The following is a 23183-nucleotide window of genomic DNA, read 5'->3' as shown; positions in this document are numbered from 1 at the left end:
TATTAAAGACTCTAGATTTACACATGGTTCCATACCTTCTAGCAGGAGGCCCAGTCCAGCATCTCTGTCCTTCACCCCTGGCTCAGAACTCCATTTCAGAGAGTCACGTAACTGCCCTTTGGAGTATCTTCGACCAGCCTTCCTGTGCTCCAAAACAAGGGGTGCCTCCTTCTCTCAGATTTCTTTAGGGACCTGTTAAAAGAGACCAGGATGCAGTAGTCTCCCCACCCCAGGCTTAGGTTGCTCTGGGCGCGGGCCACTTGCCATTGTCCCGGGTTTCATCTCATCTGAATAGGATTGTGGAGTTTACTTTGGCAGAAACATATACACATGGAATCACTATGCTTTATTTTCTACAAAATGAAAGTACAATTTCTCCCTGTTATGAATGAGAAAGCACAATTTGCTTTACACTGGCAGTTTGTCTTGATTTCTAGCCACCCAGGTTTTAAAGTGTTCAGAGTATATTAGAGAACCCTCTATAAGAGATGTCAGTCATAGTTCATACATTTCTAATACCTAATTGTTATAGCTATTGTGTGCTTTTTCTAGCCATTAATAAAAAGAGAATAAAGAGCATGGAAATAGGAGGGACAGAAATGATATATCACAGAACCAGCATCAGAAATGCAGCCCCTGACAGCTTACTACTTAGACTCCCATGGAGAGTGTGAGCCTGTTCTGACCCTATGCTGACAAGCTACATATTAACAAAAAGAAGATGAATCGTGAACATGTGATGAGCATTTGCTGCATGAAGGAATTGCACAGTATTTTACATGTACCATCTTCTTTCACCCTTATAACAGGCCTCTGACATATGCACAGCTGTTTTTCCCATTTCACAGAGGAGAAAACAAAGGCACAGAGATGTTAAAAAACTTACCCAGTCCCCAACATGACGACGACAAGATTGCAGCCCATTTGGCTGTGTTCCACTTTTTTTCACTGTATCCTGTGCTCTGAGTATCACACATTCTATCTGCATGCCAAAGGAATCTAGCCAAGATCAAATTGAGAATATCAGCTCTGTGCCCATAAAAGTGTCAAAGCCTCATGTCATGGCTGTGTTTTATTGATATTTTCATTTTTAATCATTAAAATAGAAATTAAAGTACTTTGGATCTTACCTTTGGTAAATGCAGGGTTTAAGACTCTTCCAAAATTTAAAATTATTTAAAAAAAGAACTCTTATAGATGAAACAAGCATGTCCATTAATAAAGCAAAGGAATGAATAAAGATGTAAATAGGGAGTGTTGGGCATGGGATCTATAAGGTCAAGGTTTAGGTTTCAGTACATTTTAGTATGTAATGCTAGACAAATATGGGTGTTATCAGATGGATCACATATATATTTATGAATTTATATATATAAAACTGTGTTCTGAAAAACTGTACTGAATATTTATATAATATATGTAAAAATGTAATAGTTACATGTTTAATATGTAATGCTAAGCAACTGTGGAGGTTCTCAGATGGATAAGATATGTACATATATATAAAGTGGATTGTATAACATAAAATGGAATACATATTACATAAAAAGATATATGATATAATATATATAAGATCAACTATAAACATATATTTATATAAATTTACATATTGAAATTATCTATAAATATAGAATATTCACATTATAAATGTTATATGTTAATATATAATAGTTGTATTTTTAATATGCAATGCTAGACAAGTGGGTAAGTTCTCATATGGATAATATATAATCAAATGGATTATATCAAATAAAATGGAGTATATGCAGTATACATAATATATATAGACTATTAGCAATGACTTACTCATATATTATTATATATATATATCATATATAATAATATTTATATATAGATTCACATATATGTGTGTATATGTATAATCTTGCTCTGAGAAAGTGTAGTCTTTCATGGTTGCAATCATATATATACACAGATAATACTGCAATAGAAAGTAGCCAGTATTAAGTGCCATGATGAAGTTAGAAATCGTGCACAAGGGCAGTTCAGAGGAGAGGAAGAAATAGCCATGTGGAGCGGGGAGGAAGGAGGTTTGAACTGGTGGGCAGACCTGGGCTCAATTCTCAGCTCTACCATGGGCAACTTACTGGACCCCTATGTCTCAGATCCTTCATTTTCCAAATGCCCAGAACCAACACAGGACATGAAGAGGACTGAGATGAGAACAGGTACTTGGCTCATTATCTTCATCCAAGAGATATTAGTTTCCTTCCCTCCTTTGCCTGGAGAACTAGGATTTGTTTAACAAATAAGTCAACATTTGACATGGGCTTGAAGAATAATTATGATTGAACTGAAAATGTAGAGCTAACAATACTAATAGTTAACACCTGTGTAAGTTATACATTGCACATGAATTTGAGCAAACTCTGTGAAATAGTGAAGGGCAGAGAAGCCTGGTTCACTGCAGTCCACTGGGTCACAAAGAGTTGGACATTACTTAGCAACTGAACAATTACAAGGTTATATGTTATTCCACAACTTCATATTTCATGAAAAACATAGTCTAAGCAATATTCAAGCTATATTCATGAGTGCATATGTTCTTTAGAATAATTCTGGCACAAAATATGAGCCATCTACACATGAACAGATACAAACATATGGATACTCCTGCATCTATATAGACATGCACCAACACATTCCTCTCAACCATCCCCTGAGAAACGCTCTTTGTCGCCTTTTTAAAGTTAGGCGAATATTGGGACAGAAAAGTACTTGCCCAAGCTCTCACATTCCAGTAAGTGATGGAACAAGAGTTTGAGCCTGAAAGCATCCTTTTAAATCCACATGAAAGTAACTCCATAGCACAAAAGGACCAAGATGAAATTGCATGGAACATCTGTGGCCTGTGACTGTAGATGGCCCCAATTTGGGGAGTTTACAGCATGCAGGGGTTGCAAGAAAGAAGACTCGTAAAGCAGAATGAAATCAGCTTTGAGTGAGGGCCTTGAATGTCAAGCTGAGGATCTCAGAATCCCTGTTTGCCTGGATTCAAATGTGGTCAACACTGAAGTCAGACCAAGTGTAGAATCATCAAGTGGGATATTCTGAAAATCACTACTTAAATTGGGGAGCAAAGCAAAGTATGAACAGGGCCTGAGTGTCCCCTGCTGCAGGGAGGTACACATCATTTATCCAGCCCTAATCCTCTGCATTTGATATAGAGCATGCAGACCTCCCTACTGTTTATGCACAAGAGCAACTGGAAGGATGATTGATGTGAGCCATGGAAGCTGCTGCTGCAAACTGCTGGGAAAGAGGAATCAACGAATAGTTTTAGGGGAACTGGTCTGGGATAAAAGAAGCTTTAATGAATGATTCCTTTCCTATGGATTATTATCTCCATTTAATGGATGAAGAAACCAAGATACTGAAAGATGATATGAATGGCCTTTGGCTACACATGGAGCCAGAATAGGTGGTAAAGGTCAAGGGTCCCTTCCTGCAAAGCCCTGCATCATGCAGCCTAGGGTCCAGCAACGCTTCTCAAGGGGGATCAGGGATAAGAAGCAGAGTGAAGAATGGAAACCTTATCTATTTTCCACCTTCTGGGTGCTACAGTCTGTGCAGAGTACTAGAGAGAAAATGAATGAAGGCAGAGATCCTCATGATGAGTGCTATCTGGAGGCGGAGACCACCTTAAATGCATCCATTCTGACCTTTGTGCTGGTGTGCTGCTGAGACAGAAGAGACAGTAGCAGTAAATAAAGAGTGTCACCAGCTTAAACAAAGAAGTTGAAAAGAACACAGTGAAGGAGGTGCTTAAAAGAGGCATTTGCTGGTGTGCTTGAGGGAACCTCTAGTAGTCTGATATGGTGGAAGGAGGGCTGGGGCAGAGAGGAGAAGCAGGAGATGGTTTGGAAAACAGAAGGTTTTATAGGGTATTCAAGGAAATCTCTCCTTGATTTTAAAGGTAAAGAACTCTCTTGTCAGATTGTTTAGATGGGAGTAACACCAGAGGGACAAAAATTGTCTGGAGGCTATTGTGGTACCCAAGAAACAGGTCGTAAAGGTGGGGATGCAAAATGAGGGAGGAGAGCCATCACCAGATATCAACTTCAGTTTTTATTTACTCAAGGCCAGACCTCAGAGCTTGCAGCAGATATTCAGGTATTTTTGTCTCAGTTTATTAGCCAAACTAATATCAGATATTAATTATTTTAGCATATAAAATTTTCCTTCCTTCTCTGCTTCCTCCCTCCTTCCCTCCCTCTTTCCTTCCTTCCTTTTCTCCCTCCCTTCCTTTTTCATTCCTTTATGCTTCAAGTGTCCCTTTTAAGAAAGGAAATGCTGATTTTTGCCTAGGAAGGATCATTGCTTGAGTTACTATTGATTTACCAGAAAAAAAGTTGAAGGTTAAGAGCAGAAATGGGACAAAGGTGTGAGGGAGAAGAGAAGGCGATCCTGATGAACTGGGCCTATTACATGGTTTTGCCAGAGGCTGACACTGAGTTGACATCACTTTGCAGAGTGCTACTTTGAGATCCAATCTCAGGAAAATGAATTTTAAAAAAGACACATGATGTCTGCTTTCAGGTTCTTGTTTCCAGTGACAGTCTGCTATCTCTTCAAAGATTCCTATTCAGGGAAGTTAAGTTATCTTAGGAGAAAATCAGCTACTTGACAGGTAAATTGGGTTTTATCTGCTGTTGTAGACATTCGTTTTGGAAGGGAGCCCGAAAAGCTCTGAGGAGGAAATAATGATATGAACATCCTGGAACCTTTTAGGCATCACTTTGTCCTTTTAGAGACAGCACCAGGCTCAGCAGATATACTGTGTAAGACAGTAGGAACCATACCCACAGTCTGCAGGAAGCTGTGGGCTCAACACCTTGGCCTTGTAGGCACAGATTGTCATCAAGGAAGAAATACGATAAGTGTGAGCTGCCCACCAGCTCCTCTGATGCTTCTCCCTCAGATAGTTCCTGATAGACTAGGTAGTACAGGATTTCTGAACCATACACATTGAACCTTACTCTCTCTTTTGCTCTCTGAACTGTGCTAGTCCAAGAATTCAGAGCATTAAAACACTGTGGTAGTAGAAGGAATTCTCACATGTCATTGTTTCCCTTTAACTAGGAAATACATTTTGTTGAGAAATTATCTGCTAACTTCTCTCTCTTGGTTTGTCCACCAAAAGCTGTGAACGTGAACTTCCCTTATTATGGCATTGTAATCGCATGTCTATGGAGCACAGTTAAGAAGTTCCAAGAAAAAAAATGATAATAGGCTGTCTAATGAAACAAATTAGGAGAGCAAAGGTTGCCTATCATTCCTTCACTGAGAAAACCTTTATGGGCTTCAGCTGTGATTCTAGGAGAAGTCACATGATTCTTGTAGTACCATGGAGAGTGACAAGAAGGTAAATAAATAGATGTATTTGGTTCTTCAGGTGCGATGCAGGTAGGAAAGAGTAAAGCGAGATAGGCAGGGGGATACTGGGGAGGGAAAGGGCTTGGGGAGATCATCTATTAAAGATATAAGTAAGTAAGTGAAAGTTGCTCGGTCGTGTCTGACTCTTTGCAACCCCATGGACTATACAGTCCAAAGAATTCTCCAGGCCAGAATACTGGAGTGGGTAGCCTGTCCCTTCTCCGGGGGATCTTTCCAATCCAGGGATCAAACCTAGGTCTCCCGCGATGCAGGCAGATTCTTTACCAGATGAGCCACAAGGGAAGCCAATATTAAAGCTATGGTGAGGCACATTTAGGGCTGACCAGCTGCCAGCATTTGTTTTGCACTTTTCTCTTTACTCCGCAGCTTTACCCTGGATACTCCAGTTAATCTCTTTCTTGCTTTGGCTCCCGCCCTTGCTACCATGTCTCTCCTTAACGCCAGGTCCTGTGATAGGCCAAGTCCTCCTGTCAACTCTGACGCTTCCCCATTTCACAGAGGAGTAAGTCCAGAAAACTTTTGATTTCTTTTCCAGAAATTGAAGAAGGGCAAAGGCATTGTTTCTCTTTGTTTTAGTGGAGTGTGAAAAGTCTAATTTTGCTAAGTGGGTATTTCAGTCTTTCCAGGCATGCATCATATGGTCAAGCTGCCATATGTGTTGGTGTTATAGCTCTCAGCGCAGAGGTGGAAACATAAATACATGGCATATCTCAACAGTCACTTTGGTACCCTTTATATGTAACACAGCGGAAGTCACACAAAAACCAGAACTCTGAACAAATGCAGCAGTGGCAATGGAGGACTTTGGTGTCATCAGCAGATACTCATTTTTAAAAAGAAATACTTTTACATTCATATTATCCTCAAGAATAATTAGCACTCTGGATCATCCAAGCCAGTAGACAGTAAATCCACATTCCTGTTGAGCTGTGAGTTGATAGACATGATTTCTAAATTATTAGTGGATTGTATTTTATTTTCTAGTAACATGACCCAGACACAAATATTGCCATAGAGAAGATGGTAGCTAATTGTGTAAATAATGTTTCTATTGGTCTGATAGCAACTCACTCCAGTACTCTTGCCTGGAAAATCCCATGGACGGAGGAGCCTGGCAGGCTGCAGTCCATGGGGTTGCTAAGAGTTGGACATGACTGAGAAACTTCACTTTCACTTTTCACTTTCACTCATTGGAGAGGGAAATGGCAACCCACCCCAGTGTTCTTGCCTGGAGAATCCTAAGGACAGGGGAGCCTGGTGGGCTGCCGTCTATGGGGTCGCACAGAGTCGGACACGACTGAAGTGACTTAGCAGCAGCAGCAGTAGCAGCAGGAAGAGTTTTGATCAACTTAATTCAGAAACTTCCTTCAAATCAATAAAGCTTACTTGTTAAAGCCAATGGTGATTAGAAAGTCCTTCAACTTCCTTTTTTTTCCTTTGGCTGTGCTGAGTCTTCATTGCTGCCTGTGGGCTTTGTCTAGTTATGGAGAGTGGGGCTACTCTAGTTGCTTCTCATTGTGGTGGTTTCTCTTCTTGCAGAGCATGGGCTCTAGGGTGTGCCAGCTTCAACAGCTGTGGTGCATGGGCTCAGTAGTTGCGGCTCACAGACTTAGTTTTCCTGTGACGTGTAGAATTTTCCTGGACCAGGGATTGAACCTGTGTCCCCTACACTGACAATCGGAGTCTCAACAACTGAACCACTAGTGAGCTGCTACATGCTAAGTTGTTTTAGTCATGTCTGACTCTTTGTGACTCCATGGACTGTAGCTCACCAGGCTCCTCTGTCCATGGGATTCTCCAGGCAAGAATACTGGAGTCATTTGCCATGCCCTCCTCTAGAGGGTCTTTCTGACCCAGGGATAGAAGCCGTATCTCTTATGTCTCCTGCACTGGCAGACAGGTTTGTTATAATAACGCCACCTGGGAAGTCCTCAATTTTTTTTTTTTTAAATAGCTTTACCAATGCCCTTTCCTAGTGCTTATAACTCTTGAAATTCAGTAAACTCTATTTGTGCTTGAGTTGCTGACGAAATAGTATTAATACAGATTACAGAGGATCACCCTGGTTCATCACACTAGGAGAATAGTGAAGAAATGGGGTATAGAGTTAGTGTGGTATTCAACACATTGTAAATCTTCAAGACTTCAATAAATGGCAATAGACAGTGTAAAAAAAAAAAAAAAAAAGGAGTGGAGAGTGGGCCCACCTTTCTAGCTTGATCTGAATAGTTGGGAAAAAGGATGACTGATCCATGTCAATTCCCACCGACTAGGCTCCTCTTGTCTGTGGGATTTTCCAGGCAAGAATACTAGAGTAGGTTGCCATTTCCTCCTCCCGTGGGTCTTCCCCACCCAGGGATCAAACCTGCATCTCCTATTTGAAAAAATAGATATACCTTTAAAAACTAAAGTGCATTTGCTATATATAAAGTGAATTTAGAGGGTACACCTGGACCAATAGAAATATATACATATACCCTCTAATCACTACCCAGATCAAGATACAGACTGTCTCCAGCATCTCAAATGGGACCACTCTCATATACAGGTCAAGAGCCATTTGACTCCTAATTTCTTTAAATAACTGCTTTTATAAAATTACAGGTAGATATACCATACAGAGGCTTCCCAGGTGGCATTAGTGGTAAAGAACCCACCTGCCAATGCAGAAGACATAGAGACATGGGTTTGATCCCTGGGTTGGGAAGATCCCCTGGAGGAGGGCATGGCAATCCACTCCAGTATTCTTGCCTGGAGAATCCAATGGACAGATGAGCCTGGGGTGCTACAGTCCATAGGGTTGCACAGAGTTGGACATTACTAAAGTGACTTTAGTATGCATGCATACCACATAGAAACTTATAATGGGCAATGTACTGCAAACAAGTTAGAAAAAATTCCAATAGTTTAATTACCCTTTTTAACTCCTTAAAGTCTATCATTTCAGAATCTCTGTGAGCCAACAGTGGTCAACACCTAACACCTTCATCTCATTTTCCTCTCAGACTGTCAGAAATAAATTCAACAAGAACCCCTCAATAGTAGTTTGGAACATGGAAGCCTGAGTGGGTTTATCCATCTTAGCTATAACTCTGTGGTTTGCATGTTAATTACCCCCTGCCTTAATAAATATATCTTATTAAATGCCCAAAGCTGATTTCCTAATTAGCTCTGGGCTGCTAGTCCTTAGTTTACATTTCCCACTCTTTTGTGGAGAGAGCCTTTGAATGTCATTCAGAAATTTTAAGTATGGTTGACAAATGCCTTATGTAGGACTGGAGGATATTAATAAGTAATTGTTTCAAAATATACTCTTACAGAAAGATATTTGTACCCAAGACTCGGCTATTGAAATCTGTCTTTCTCTCTCTTTCTGTCTCTCTCTTTAAGAGTAGAGACAGAAATGGCTTGCAATGGTGAGAGTCTACTGTGTGCAATGTCATTTGCAATGGTATTTGATGTAAGACTTGCAATCCTGGAGATTTTATTTTAATGCTTTTCCTGATGAGAAAACCAAGATTCATAAACATTATGACCCTTTGTTTATTCACTCAGTCATTTAGCAACTCAGTGTGAGTGATGTCAGGCCATGTGCAGTTCACTGATTTTGAAACAACTACACATTTTTGGTTTGGATTAGTGAATGCTGTTATGTACTTTTAAGAAATACTGTGAGCTACTTCACTTTGTATGATGATCTCTAGGTCCATTCATTTTGCCGCAGATGGCATTATTTCATTCTTTTTTATGGCTGATTAATATTCCATTGTGCTTCTCTGGTGGCTCAGTGATAAAAAATCCAACTGCTAATACAGGAGACACAAGTTCAATGCCTGAGTTGGGAAGATCCTATGGAGAAGGAATTGGTGACCTACTCCAGTATTCTTGCCTGGGAAATCCCATGGGCAGAGAAGAGTGGAGAGCTACAGTCCATGGGGTCACAAAAGAGTTGGACGTGACTTAACAACTAAAACAACAACAAAAATATCCATATATAAATAAATAAATATAAATATATATGTGTGTGTGTGTGTGTGTGTTTTGGAAGGACTAATGCTGAAGCTGAAGCTCCAATACTTTGTCCACCTGATACGAAGAGCTGATTCATTGGAAAAGATCCTGATGGTGGGAAAGACTGAAGGCAAAAGGAGAGAGGCATTGCAGAAGATGAGATTAGATGAGGTTAGATAGCATCACCTACTCAATGGACATGAGTCTGAGCAAACTCCAGAAGACAGTGAAGGACAGGGACAGATTTAGTGACTCAACAACATACACACACATACACACACACACATAGCCCATATTTTATTTATCCATTCCATTCATCCATCAATGGACACTTGGGTTGCTTTCATGTCTTGGCTAGGGTAAATAGTGCAGAAAGAGCTAAAGACAAATATCATATGGTATTGCTTATATGTAGAACTTAAAAAATGATACAAATAAACTTATTTACAGAACAGAAACAGACATAGAATACAAATTTATGGTTTCCAAAGCAGAAAGGGGGAGGAGGGATAAATTAGGATTTGGGGTTAGCGTGTACACACTGTTGTTCAGTCACCAAATCTTGTCCAACTCTTCATGACTCCATGGATGACAGGATGCCAAACTTCCCTATCCTTCATCACATCCCTGAATTTTCCCAAGTTCATGTCCATTGAACTGGTGATGCCATCCAACCATCTCATCCTCTGTTGTCTCTTCTCCTTCTGCCTTCAATCTTTCCCTGCATCAGGGTCTTTTCCAATGAGTCCATTCTTTGCAAAAATTAGCCAAAGTATTGGAGCTTCAGCTTTAGCAATAGTTCTTCCAATGAATATTCAGGGTTGATTTCCTTCAGTATTGACTGGTTTGATCTCCTTGCTGTCCAAGGGACTCTCAAGAGTCTTCTCCAGTACCAAAGTTCAAAGGCATCAATTCTTCAGTGTTCAGCCTTTTTTATTGTCCAGCTTTCACATCTGTACATGACTACTGAAAAAACAGGGCTTCGACTATACGGACCTTTGTCAGCAAAGTAATGTCTTTGCTTTTTTAATACACTGTCTAGTTTTGTCATAGCTTTTCTTCCAAGGAGCAAGTATCTTTAAATTTCATGGCTGCAGTTCACCCTCCACAGTGATTTTGGAGCCCAAGGGAAAAAGTCTGTTACTGTTTCAAGTGTTTCCCCTTCTATTTTGCCATGAAGTGATGGGACTGGATGCTATGATCTTTGAGTTTTAAGCTGGCTTTTTCACTCTTTTCCTTCACCCTCATCAAGAGGATTTTTTAGTTCCTTATTTCTGATATTTCTCCCAGCAATATTGATTCCAGCTTGTAACTCTTTCAGCCTGGCATCTGGCAAAATGTGCTCTACCTTTAAGTTAAATAAACAGGGTGCCAATAAACAGCCATTCCTTGCATTGTTCATTGAAGAAGGCCTTCTTGTCTCTCTTTGCTATTCTCTGGAACTTTGCATTTAGTTGGGTGTAAATTTCCCTTTCTCCCAAGCTTTTTGTTTCTCTTATTTCTTCACCTGTTTATAAAGTCTTCTCTGAGAACCACTTTGCCTTCTTACTTTTATTTTTCTTTGGGATGGTTTTGTTCGCTGCCTCCTGTATGATATTGTGAACCTCTGTCCATCATTCTTCAGGTACTCTGTTTACTAGATCTAATCCCTTGAATCTGTTTGTCACCTCTACTATATAATCATAGGGGATTTGATGTAAGTCATATCTGACTGGCCTAGTGGTTCCCCTTTCTTTAATTTAAGCCTGAAGTTTGCTATGAGAAGCTGATGATCTGAACCACAGTCAGTTCCAGATCTTATTTTTCCTGACTGTACATTGCTTCTCCATCTTTGGCTACAAAAAAATGTAGTCAATTTGATTTCAGTATGGACCATTTGGTGATGTTCATGTGTAAAAGTCATCTCTTGTGTTGTTGAAAAAGGGTGTTTGCTATGACCAGCAAATGTTTGCAAAATTCTGTTAGGCTTTGCCCTGCTTCATTTTGTACTTCGAGGCCAAACTTGCTTGTTAGTCCAGGTATCTCTTGACTTCCTACTTTTGCATTCCAATCCCCAATAGTGAATAGGACATCCTTTTTTGGTGTTAGTTCTAGGAGGTCTTCTAGATCTTCATAGAACTGATCATCTTCAGTTTCTTTGGCATTAGTGGTTGGGGCATAGACTTGAATTACTGTAATGTTGAATGGTTTGACTTGGAAATGAAGCAAGATCATTTTTGTTGTTTTTGAGGTTGCACCCAAGTACTGCATTTTCGGACTCTTGTTGATTATGAGGGCTACTCCATTTCTTTTATGGGATTCTTGCCCACAGTAGCAGATATAATGATAATCTGAATTCTATTCACCCATTCTCATCTATTTTAGTTCACTAATTGCTAAGATGTCTATGTTTACTCTTGCCATCTCTTGCTTGACCATGTCCAATTTACCTTGATTCATGGACCTAACATTCCAGGTTCCTATGCAGTACTGTTCTTTATAGCATTGGATTTTACTTTCATCACCAGACATATCCACAGTTAAACATTGTTTCTGCTTTTGGTCCAGCCTCTTCATACTTTCTGGAGCTATTAGTAGAGTCTCTGTTCTTCCCCAGCAGCATATTGGGCACCTTCTGACCTGGAAGGCTCATTTTTCAGTGTCATTTCTTTTTGCTTTTTTATATAGTTTATGGGGTTCTCACAGGAAATATACTGGGGTGGTTTGTCATTCCCTCCTCCAGTGGATCACATTTGTCAGAACTCTCCATGATGACCCGTCCATCTTGGGTGGCCCTGCATGGCATGGCTCATAGCTTCATTGAGTTATGCAGGTCCCTTCACCATGACAAGGCAGTGATCCATTAAGGGGATATACATATTATTATTGCTGGTTCAAATGGTGAAGAATATGCCTGAAATGTGAGAGACCCAGGTTCAATCCCCGGAAGATCCTGTGAAGAGGGGAATGGCAATCCACTCCAGTATTCTTGGCTGGAGAACTCCATGGACAGGGGAGCCTGGCAGGCTACAGTCCATGGAGTAACAAAGAGTTGGACATGACTGAGCAACTAACAGCCTATATAAAATAGATAACCAACAAGGACCTTCTGTATAGCACAGGGAACTCTACTCAACCATTGATAATAACATCTAAGGGAAAGGAATCTAGAAAAAGAATATATATATATATATTTATGTGTATAACTGAATCACTTTGCTGTACATCTCAAACTAACACAACATTGTAAATCAGCTATATTGCAATACAAATTACACAAAACAAAATAAAACACATTCCATACATTGAGCTACACACCCCAGCTTAAAATACCATGCAACCTGTATTTCCAATTATAGTCTAAGAGCCTTTCCAGGGACAACAGAGTGAATCTCAGAATTTGTTTAGATTAGCACCCAAAGCTCATGCCATTTCTTTCCCTTTTTTACCACTTCTCTTAATCCTGATCCTGGGGCAGGGTGATATGTTTGGCAGGACACATGACTTGAAATAAGAAATCTCCCTGAGAAATCCTGGTATTTTCTCTCAAGGTTACTGAGGCAGAATTTGGGGCTTGTACCTGTTATTTCTTGTCCAGACTGCAGTTAGGCAAAATAACAACATCCTCCCTGTGGCACCTGGCTGCTTGCAATCCAGCTGCCAGTCAGAGCTGTCAGAATAATGTATTCACTCAACCTGGTGTATTCCTTGCCTCCAAATGAGATGTTCCAATGGCAGCTAACCCAGACGGGTCCACTCTCCATTGATAAGTGCTGGCTGGAGTCCCCCTTAACCTCACCATTTATGCCCCCTCCATTAGCTGCCTAATAAAGCGGGAAAATAGCATCCGTACCTTCATTATGACACCAGGTTCTTCCATTTGTCAACCAAAATGTTGCTTAATGTCAAGGAATGGGTATCCGCAGCAGCTGAAGGCTTACTCCACCTCTTTCCCTTCAATTACCTGTGGATCCTTCCACCTGCCCAGGATGAAGAACTCCCTCACCCCCACTCCACATCGTGAACCCACTCTGTGTGCTTGTTTTCTTTTATAAGCACATAGGGACTTAACATCTCTGATCAAGCTCCTTTAATTCTAGAAGTAGGAAGGGAGACAGAAAGACCAATGTTAGCATTGCATTCCTGCGAAGGAACAAAATCAATGAGCAGCTTTATCATGAACCATATGCGTGATTTCTTAAGATAGTAATGATAACATATATATGGTGACAACAGTGTAAAACCTGATACCTGTGGCGGATTCATGTTGATATATGGCAAAACCAATACAATATTGTAAAGTTAAATAATAAAATAAAATTAAAAAAAAAAATAAATCTATGAGATACTGAAAAAAAAAAAAAAAAAAAAACCAAAAACCCTGAACCCAAACTAAGTATAATACCACTTGTGGTGGAGTGAGAACAAAACAGACCCCTGGCAAGTAATATATGCCTTACTGTTCAGAATTAACTTCTCCGATTTCTGGGGTTTCCTGGTAAGGTGGGGACACTATAGTTATTGGCTGCACAATTGTAAGATGTGTTGCAAATTCAGAAAAGTTAAATGTGTGTGTGTAGGTGGGTGTGTGTATGCCAGGGTGCCTCCTTCAGTGAGGAAGCTGGCTAAAACCTTCCTGATGATAAATAGAGTGAGGAAAAGTAAGATATGCAGAGGGCCAAGCAATTTTTTGGTTTCAGAAACATGACATAAGAGGGTGCTATTTGGAATGCAATAAAAGGATCACTGGGCTTTAGTTAAAATCTTTATAATCCAGTCCCAATTTGATAATCTCTTATGATTCCACTTAAATTCTCTCCCAAACTAAGTTTTCAAATAAGATAATACAGATTTCCTACCTCACAAAGATGTTATGATCAGATTGTGATGAATGCTGTTGTGCGTTTTCTGCCTGTCCTTAAGAACATTTCTGTTCTGATTTCTATCATCAGAGCTTAGTTTTGCATCCCATGGAACCTCATATGCATAGGATCAAAGAGTATGTGCCCTTTATAAAAGTTCACTGCTTATATGGATTAGTATTATTCCAATCTAACATTCTTAAGAGTTCAATTTACTCTTTTTCTATATCTTCTTAGAGTGGGAGCTTAGATTTTAAATTTTATATCTTTCTTACTATATCTTTTAAAAAACCTTTAAAGCCATGAATTATTTCTAAGGACTGCTTTCATTAAAAGCACAAATTTTGATACAGTATTTCTATCATTATTCAATTTCCATTGTTTTCTAATTTCCATTGTGGTTTCTTGTTGACCTAAGGATTACTTGAAAGTGTGTTTGTAAATATCTAAATATTTGAAAGTTTTCTAGGTAATTTATTATTATCAATTCCTAATTTAATTTAATTGTGGTCAGAAAACAAACTGTGGTTTCTTCAGGACTTATTGAGTAGGATATAGTGTCTCTTAGTCGATGTTCCACATGGATTTGAAAATAATATACAGTCAGTGTTCAGTGAAGTATTCCATGAACATTAATTAACCAAGTTCTCTGATAATATTGTTGAATCTTATATTCTCACTGACTATTTTTGAATCTCTGTTGTAGGTGCATGTGCATTTAGGTGTTTTTGTCTTCATGATGAACTGACCCTTTATAAATTTGAAAATCTCTCCTATCTTGTAATACAGTTTACAATGTCTGATATTAATAGAGAAAATCCAGGTTTATTGTGCCTATTATTTGCATGAAATGTCTTTTCCCTTCATTTTACTTTTAACCTGTCAATATCTTTATTTCAAAAAGAGTATTATATAAAAAAGTGTATTAATAAGCCTTACTTTTTTATCTAGCCTGACAATTTATGCCTTTAGCTGAGGTTTGACTCAGGTTTCTTTTAATGTAATTATCCACTGGGAAAGTTTTAAGTTTACTATCTTGAAATTTCTCCTCTGTATTTATTCATTTCTCATTTCTTATCTTATTTCACATTAAATGAGCATTGGTGCTTCACTGCTGTTGTTATCATATTTTAGTATTCCTTCTTCTTTTATATTGGCTTTGTGACTATACCTCTTTGGTTTATTTTAATACATTCTTGGCTTATTTAAATTTACTTCAAAAAAAAATTTACTTCAAATTGACCTACCACTTTATATACTGTCTTATGGCCTTACAACAGTATAATTCTCTTTAGCCTACATTCCGCATGCCATCCTTTGTGGTTTTATTGACACATGTTCACTTCTACATCTGCAATCAACATCACAGTATATTATTATGTTTCCTTTAAACTGAGTATTGACTTTTAAAATATTTAAGAAAAGAAATACAAATAGTCTTATATTTAGCCACCTATTTACCACTTTGCTTATTCTCCATCTCTTCTTGTACACTGAATGTTCCATCTGGAATCAGTTTCTTTAGAGTGTAGAACTTATTTTACACTTCTTAACAGTGGAGATCTGTAGGTAATACATTGTCACAGCTTTTGTTTAAATGAAATTGTGTTATTTTCCCTTCAGATTTGAAAGCTATTTTTGCTGGGTATAGAGTGTGAAGGCAATGGCACCCCACTCCAGTACTCTTGCCTGGAAAATCCCATGAACGGAGGAGCCTGGTAGGCTGCGGTCCATGGGGTCGCTAAGAGTCGGACACGACTAAGTGACTTCACTTTCATTTTTCACTTTCATGCATTGGAGAAGGAAATGGAAACCCACTCCAGTGTTCTTGCCTGGAGAATCCCAGGGACGGGGGAGCCTGGTGGGCTGCCGTCTATGGGGTTGCACAGAGTTGGACACTAATGAAGTGACTTAGCAGTAGCATAGAGTGTGAGGTTGAGAGTTTCATACTTGTAGCATTTGTTGGTCTCCACTGTTTCCTAAGAGAAGTCACCTGTCATTCCACTGTTGTTCAGTTGCTATCTTCAGCAACTGAGCTGGCATTGAGAGAGCAGTATTTTTAAAGCATCTTAGTAGGGCCTTGGGATCCAAGTACCTGGAGAATAAGATTCTTTGCTTTTCATCCCAGCCTACACATTCTTGTATTGCCAAGCACTGCATTTCTTTGACCTTGTAGGAAGATGAACTGGTGAACTTGGTGAGCATCTGGTTGCAGCTTCCTTTAGATTCAGTCTGCCTCTATCTCTAATTGTTTAGGCTGCTAGCTCTAGGAGGGCTCTGGGATCATGCATTGCACACTTTGAAATCTCAAAACTTTGTGACCTTGGGTCTGTTCAGATGTGTATTCATGGGACTATGAAACTGCAAACAATATAACTCTAGAATAGTAGGAAACCTTGAAATGTTGAGATGTTGAGATCTCAATATTGCAAGGGAGTGAGGGTCAGAAAGAATAGATTGTATGCCCAATATTACACAATGATGCCACGATGCTGACCATTTGGATGAGAATCCAGGATTCCCTCTTCAGAACATGTGGCACCTGAGGATTCCAAGCTCCCCAAATAAACCTTTCATCTAGAATTTTACAACCAGGATTTCAATATATGCTTAAGGTATATTCAGTCTATATGTCACTTAGAACATAGGAGAGGATTCCCCCATCACCCTCAGTATGAATAAAGTCCTGTTTAAAATTCAGTTTCTATATGGGATGCTGAAAATACAGAGCCTCTACATGCTTGGGGAGTGGGTTGTAGGAAACACAGTTAACGGAGTCCAGAGAACTAAATTGAAGTCTGCCAAGTTTGGTTGTAGAAAAACATGAAATATGTTCAATGCATCCAACAGTGAAAACCAACCAGAATCTTTAACCACCTCCCAAATTCATGTATCAAAGAAGTAAATTTTGAAAAGAACTGCATTCTGCAGGGAAGAGTCTTTCCTAGGTGGGCAAAGGTTGAAGAGGTTTTATATCTGTATCAGTTGCTAAAGTTGGAACAGGACATGCTAAAGATGAGCCTGCTGAAGAGAACCTTTTTTTTTTTTTTTTGGATTGAGACAATGACCAAATCTTTGACAAACCTGTGGAGAAGAAAGCTACATTTGAATCTCAAGGAATTCCCCTCCCCCAAATCATTCTCTTGCATCAGAGTTTTGCAGCAAAGTAGAAAGTGAGCTTCTCTGTTCTTCATAAGCCAATTTATGATGTATAATAGTGACTATATTAATTTTCTAATGTCAGAGTTATTAGCCAGTGGGTGTTTTGTGTACAGCAGAAATGTCAGATTGTTCAAATTACCCGAGATTCACAGATGTTATGAGAATACAGTCAAAGTTAAGATTCAAATCATTGAAACGGATTCCATTACATACATAAAATCCTTTTACTTGGTATTCTCTTTGGCCATTTGAGAAACCAATGGTTTGGTTGGTGTTGATAGAACATTAGCATGAAGGCTTTACCCATGAATACTTAAGTTGGAAAAGAAGACTGGTGATGATTCATAATGAAGCAAACTAATCAGTGTGCCACCTGACATCCTACCTTAAAGATAAGGTACAATCGGGATGAAGAGAAAGTTCTGGGGATGGATAGGGGTGATGGTTGCATAATAATGTGATTGCACTTTAAGCCACTGAAATATACACTTGAAAATGGTTAAAATGGCAAATTTTATGTTATTCATATTTTACCCCAGTGGGGAAAAAAAGATTAGGTAGGAGACTTTGGATTCCATCTGTAGAAAATTTCTACCCCAGAAATCATTCATCCAAATGAAGGCTAGGAGGCATAATTTTAGTGTACCAAATATCTCCCATGATGTGTGTTCCTTTGCTTAACCTTCACAAGGAAGAATGAATATCAATTACATAAAAACCAGAGACTCCTGTTCTCCCTAGTGGAGCAACTGACAGTGGAATAGTTGAAAAGTCAGTGGCTGTAGAAAAGCTATATGCTTTGGAATAGGACAACTCTGAAATTGAACCATAGACTAATTACTAACCACTTAGATGATTTAAAGATATTTTTCATCCTCTTTTTTCTCTCTCTAGGCTTCAGATTTCTTTTTAATCTAAAAAATAGTAATAATGATCATGAAAAAGTCTTTGCTTAGTGATTGGCTTCAATTAATGGTATCAATTGCTTCTATAAAAGCCTTTTGTTCCATGAAGAGATTTTTCAGTTATCTTACATACCACAGTAATTATCAGTGTTAGGAATATCAGAACTTCATTATTTGCTTAGTACAGCTTTTGTGTGTCATGCCTTGTGACTTACTAGGATTTACATACTTATGAAATCTTGGGGAAGGAGCTTTTTAAAGAATAATGTACAGCAGCTCTCTCTCTCTCTCTCTCTCTCTCTCTCTCTCTCTCTATATATATATATATATATATATATATATATAAAACACATAATGCAGAATTTTCACCAGAGTCAGATTTCATTTGGAAGATCTGAGATGTTGAGGATTTTCTTTGTAAGACTTTATGGAATGTCATGGCTGGATTTCCATTCATGGTCCTTAAGCTCAGGTGACAGTGCTGCCATGGTGTCACAGACCTCACCTGGCTTCCATTTCTTCCCACAGACATTTGCAGGAAACATGAATGCTGACAGTGTGATGCACCACAAGTTACTGCATTCTGTGAGAGCCCGGTTCATTCGCTTTGTCCCCCTGGAGTGGAATCCAAGTGGAAAGATTGGCATGAGGGTTGAAGTCTACGGATGCTCCTATAGTAAGTACCCACACAAATTATCAGCACTGGTGTGTGTTTGCATGTGGCATTATCCATACTGTATCAGGTTGTTGACACTGAGAATACAATCTCAATCATTTTAAAGTCATTTCTATAGTTTAATGACATATACATATTTGAAAATGTGAAATTCAACCCAGATGTAGAAGTATGTTTATTTAGGGATGAAGTAGTTTGGAGATGAGATGATTGGTTTTAACAAAAATAGTTCAAAATGAAGAACTTTTGGAGTTTGAACTATGACTTATCTTTGCAGTACTAAAATAATTTTAGTCATTTCCCAGGAGTGGGGTGAAGTATTATAAAACTCTTCCCTTCCTTGTTCTAGAAGGGAAAGAAAAGAAACATTTCAACTCAGTGTAACATGTGGGATGTTTCTCTCTTGGAATTATGCAGACACTCCATTCTTCTGAATTGTTTGGGCTGAATTTAAAAGTAGAGCTCCATTTTGCAGATAAATAAGGTCACAAACATAGGGAGAACTCTAGCTGACTCTAGAACTGTGAAAAGATTGCCTTTATCTTGAACAAGCACTTTTAGAAAGAATGTGCTTAAAACAGATGCTCCAAAAAACTGTTAAATCAAGGAGAAGCTGCCTTGAACTCCAGCCTTTCTATCAAAAAGTATAGACATCTAGGGTGAGAACATGGGTGTTTCCTAACCCAGGATCTCTGGGGCCTCCAGATTCCCATTTTACCTCTTCTTTGATAACAGTTGTCACAACTAGTATTACGAAATGCAAGTTTGTGTACCCAATACACAATGAGGCCAAATAAACAGAAACATCAGAGTTTGGAGAGAAATATTTATTGCAGGGACAAGTGAGAGAACTGGTTGCTCATGTCCAAAACCCAGAACTCCCCAGAATTTGGCAAAACTCTTTAAAAGGCAAGGTAAGGGAGGGGCATCTCATGTGAAGAGTTGACTCATTGGAAAAGACTCTGATGCTGGGAGGGATTACGGGCAGGAGGAGAAGGGGAAGACAGAGATGAGATGGCTGGATGGCATCACCGACTCAATGGACATGAGTTTGAGCAAGCTCTGAGAGTTGGTGATGGACAGGGAGGCCTGGCATGCTGTGATTCATGGGGTCACAAAAAGTCGGACACGACTGAGCGACTGAACTGAACTGAACTGAAATGAAGGGAGGGGCATATTTAATTACTGAAAACCTCTTGGTCCCAGAATCCTTTGTTCTTATAGCTGTCCACATAGATCAGGTAACAATGTTCCTGTAAATTTCCAACAAGACAAATATTATTCTGTGTTCTGTAACTTTGTATCTCTATGTGAATGGAAAAGTGTTATACCCTTAAAAGGTCAGAACCCTGAACGGGCTCTCCTATATGTATCAGGCCATCGGCAAAATTCTTAACTCTGAGCAATAGAATACAAAGATTAAAGTAAAAGAAACATGCTCTAATCCATTTTCAAAAGATCTAATATGGAGTCATATTTGTTCTTCCCTATTACACTAGGAGGCTTATTTTAGGTTAAACATGAAGCATTCATGCTGAAATAAAAAGCGTATTTATATTACTACTTCAGCCATCTATCTTGCTGCAATAATTCAATTCCTCTTTTACACACCCTCGTACATTTATTTTCTCTGTCTTGTCAGTTGTCCCTACTTTCCATGTTCATTGCTCTGAATGTTTGTACAAAAAGGCTCAGAGCATCAAGTTAAATAACAGACTGAACAACAGAGAGACCCTTGAGCACCATGTGCAGTTCTTTTCAGGTGGTTGGCCCTTTGATAATCTGATGACAGCAAGGCAACCATCTCTTAAGAAAAGTGCCCCAGCAAAGGAAACTATAAGCAAAGTGAAAGACAGCCTTCAGAATGGGAGAAAATAATAGCAAATGAAGCGACTGACAAAGAATTAATCTCAAAAATATAAAAGCAATTCCCGCAGCTCAATTCCAGAAAAATAAACGACCCAATCAAAAAATGGGCCAAAGGACCAAACAGACATTTCTCCAAAAAGACATACAGATGGCTAACAAACACATGAAAAGATGCTCAACATCACTCATTATCATAGAAATGCAAATCAAAATCACAATGAGGTACCATCTCACGCCGGTCAGAATGTCTGCTATCCAAAAGTCTACAAGCAATAAATGCTGGAGAGGGTGTGGAGAAAAGGGAACCCTCTTACACTGTTGGTGGGAATGCAAACTAGTACAGCCAGTGTGGAGAACAGCAGCATGGAGATTCCTTAAAAAACTGGAAATAGAACTGCCTTATGACCCAGCAATCCCACTGCTAGGCATACACATCGAGGAAACCAGAATTGAAAGAGGCATGTGTACCCCAATGTTCATCACAGCACTGTTTATAATAGCCAGGACATGGAAGCAACCTAGATGCCCATCAGCAGATGAATGGATAAGAAAGCCGTGGTACATATACACAATGGGATATTACTCAGCCATTAAAAAGAATACATTTGAATCAGTTCTAATGAGGTGGATGAAACTGGAGCCTATTATACAGAGTGAAATGAGTCAGAAAGAAAAACACCAATACAGTATACTAACGCATATATATGGAATTTAGAAAGATGGTAATGATAACCCTGTATGCAAGACAGCAAAAGAGACACAGATGTATAGAACAGTCTTTTGGACTCTGTGGGAGAGGGCAAGGGTCGGATGATTTGGGAGAATGGCACTGAAACATGTATATTATCGTATGTGAAACGAATCACCAGTCCAGGTTCGATGCATGAGACAGGGTGCTCAGGGCTGGTGCACTGGGATGACCCAGGGGATAAGATGGGGAGGGAGGTGGAAGAGGGGATCAGTATGGGGAATATATGTACACCCATGGCTGATTCATGCCAGTGTATGGCAAAAACCACTACAATATTGTAATTAGCCTCCAATAAAACAAATAAACTGAAAAAAAAAAAAAAAAACGTGTCCACATTAAGGTTCTCATCTTGGCTAAAGCCCAGATCTTGACCAAGAAAAGAGCTCCTGACTTTGTGATAGTCTCATTCTACCAAGATTCCTTTCCAAGGAATCTTCTCCAGGAAAACTCTGCATCTTGTAAGTACATCCTCTAAGGCAGTGATCTCCAACCTTTTTAGCGCTAAGGACCAGTTTTGTGGAAGACAATTTGTCCACAAAAGAGAGCTGGGGGAATGGTTTCAAGATGATTCAAGCAGATTGCTTTTTTTTTCCAATTATTGACCCGAATTTTTTAAAATTGTATTTTTAATTGAAGGATAATTACTTCACAATGTTGTGTGGTTTCTGCCAAACATTAACATGAATCAGCCACAGACATACACATGCCCCCTCCCTCTTAAACCTCCTTCCAACCCCTCTAGGTTGTCACAGAACACCGGCTTTAAGTTCCCTCCCTTACACAGCACTTTTGTGTACTTTGTGTCTAATCTAATGCTGCTACTGATCTGACAGGAGGTACAGGTCTGTGGGCGGGAGGTTGGGGATCCCTGCTGTAAGGAGAAAAATTACCTTCAGGTACACAGTGTGAGTGGTGGGAAGTTGCACCCCCTTAGGCAGCTTTTGGATGGAGAATGCCCTTGTCTGGGATGATCCTCCAGCTGGCACTCTGTAATCTTCCATCACTAGTCCTGGGGCTTTGGTGCTTTATCCTTTGGGAAAAAAGAACACACATCTGACTCTTAGTCTATAAAACCAAAATCTCAGCATGTCCTCTGGATCAAAAATTCCCTTTCAACATCATCTTATCCCTTTTTTACTGGTTCATTCTTATAAACATAAAACTTTGCTGCATAAGTCATAAAACAAAACAACTACAAAAGCCCAATGGCTCTATTTATCTATCTATCCTTCTCCTCTCCCACGCTCTGGGCAAAATGGCTTCTCCCCAAAACTTGTCTTTAGTTACTGATTACATCTCGAGGCACATAGTGGTCAGTTTCATGTGTCAACTTGGTAGGTTTCAGGCCACAGTGATTCAACTAGACACCAGTCCAGGTGTTTCTGTGATGAGTTTATCATTGACATCATTTGCCCTTAACTAGAGGAGCTATGCTTGATAATCTATGGGCCTGATTCAATCAGTTGAGAAGTTTTAGGACAGAACTGAATTTTTCCGTTCAGTTCAGTTCAGTCATTCAGTTGTGTCTGACTCTTTGCGACCCCATGAAC

At 39.3% G+C, this 23183-nt stretch overlaps 1 protein-coding gene and 1 long non-coding RNA gene across 8 annotated transcripts in view; one reads left to right on the top strand and one right to left on the bottom strand.

Annotated features, from left to right (window-relative positions):
* The window catches only part of CNTNAP5 (contactin associated protein family member 5), a 1036258-nt gene that overhangs the window by 431881 nt on the left and 581194 nt on the right, over window positions 1-23183 (top strand). Inside the window, exon 4 of the mRNA XM_070389061.1 lies at window positions 18866-19013. Coding sequence (XP_070245162.1) covers window positions 18866-19013 — 148 coding nt within the window. The remainder of the gene's footprint in view (window positions 1-18865; window positions 19014-23183) is intronic.
* The window catches only part of LOC138992062 (uncharacterized), a 254200-nt gene that overhangs the window by 103131 nt on the left and 127886 nt on the right, over window positions 1-23183 (bottom strand). For 4 of the 7 annotated variants that reach the window (XR_011467874.1, XR_011467873.1, XR_011467872.1 and 1 more), the window contains 3 exons: window positions 22524-22663; window positions 887-999; window positions 36-192 (listed from right to left, as the gene is read on the bottom strand). This is a non-coding gene — a long non-coding RNA (uncharacterized lncRNA). Of the gene's footprint in view, window positions 1-35; window positions 193-886; window positions 1000-13261; window positions 13505-19837; window positions 20267-22523; window positions 22664-23183 lie in introns of those variants that run through there. The other 3 variants (XR_011467871.1, XR_011467875.1, XR_011467870.1) reach the window with 3 other exon arrangements.

Source organism: Bos mutus, chromosome 2, assembly GCF_027580195.1.
Source record: "Bos mutus isolate GX-2022 chromosome 2, NWIPB_WYAK_1.1, whole genome shotgun sequence".
Classification (NCBI taxonomy): Eukaryota; Metazoa; Chordata; class Mammalia; order Artiodactyla; family Bovidae; genus Bos; species Bos mutus.
The sequence above is the reverse complement of the archived record's forward strand: the minus strand, read 5'-3'. Positions and strand labels throughout refer to the sequence as shown.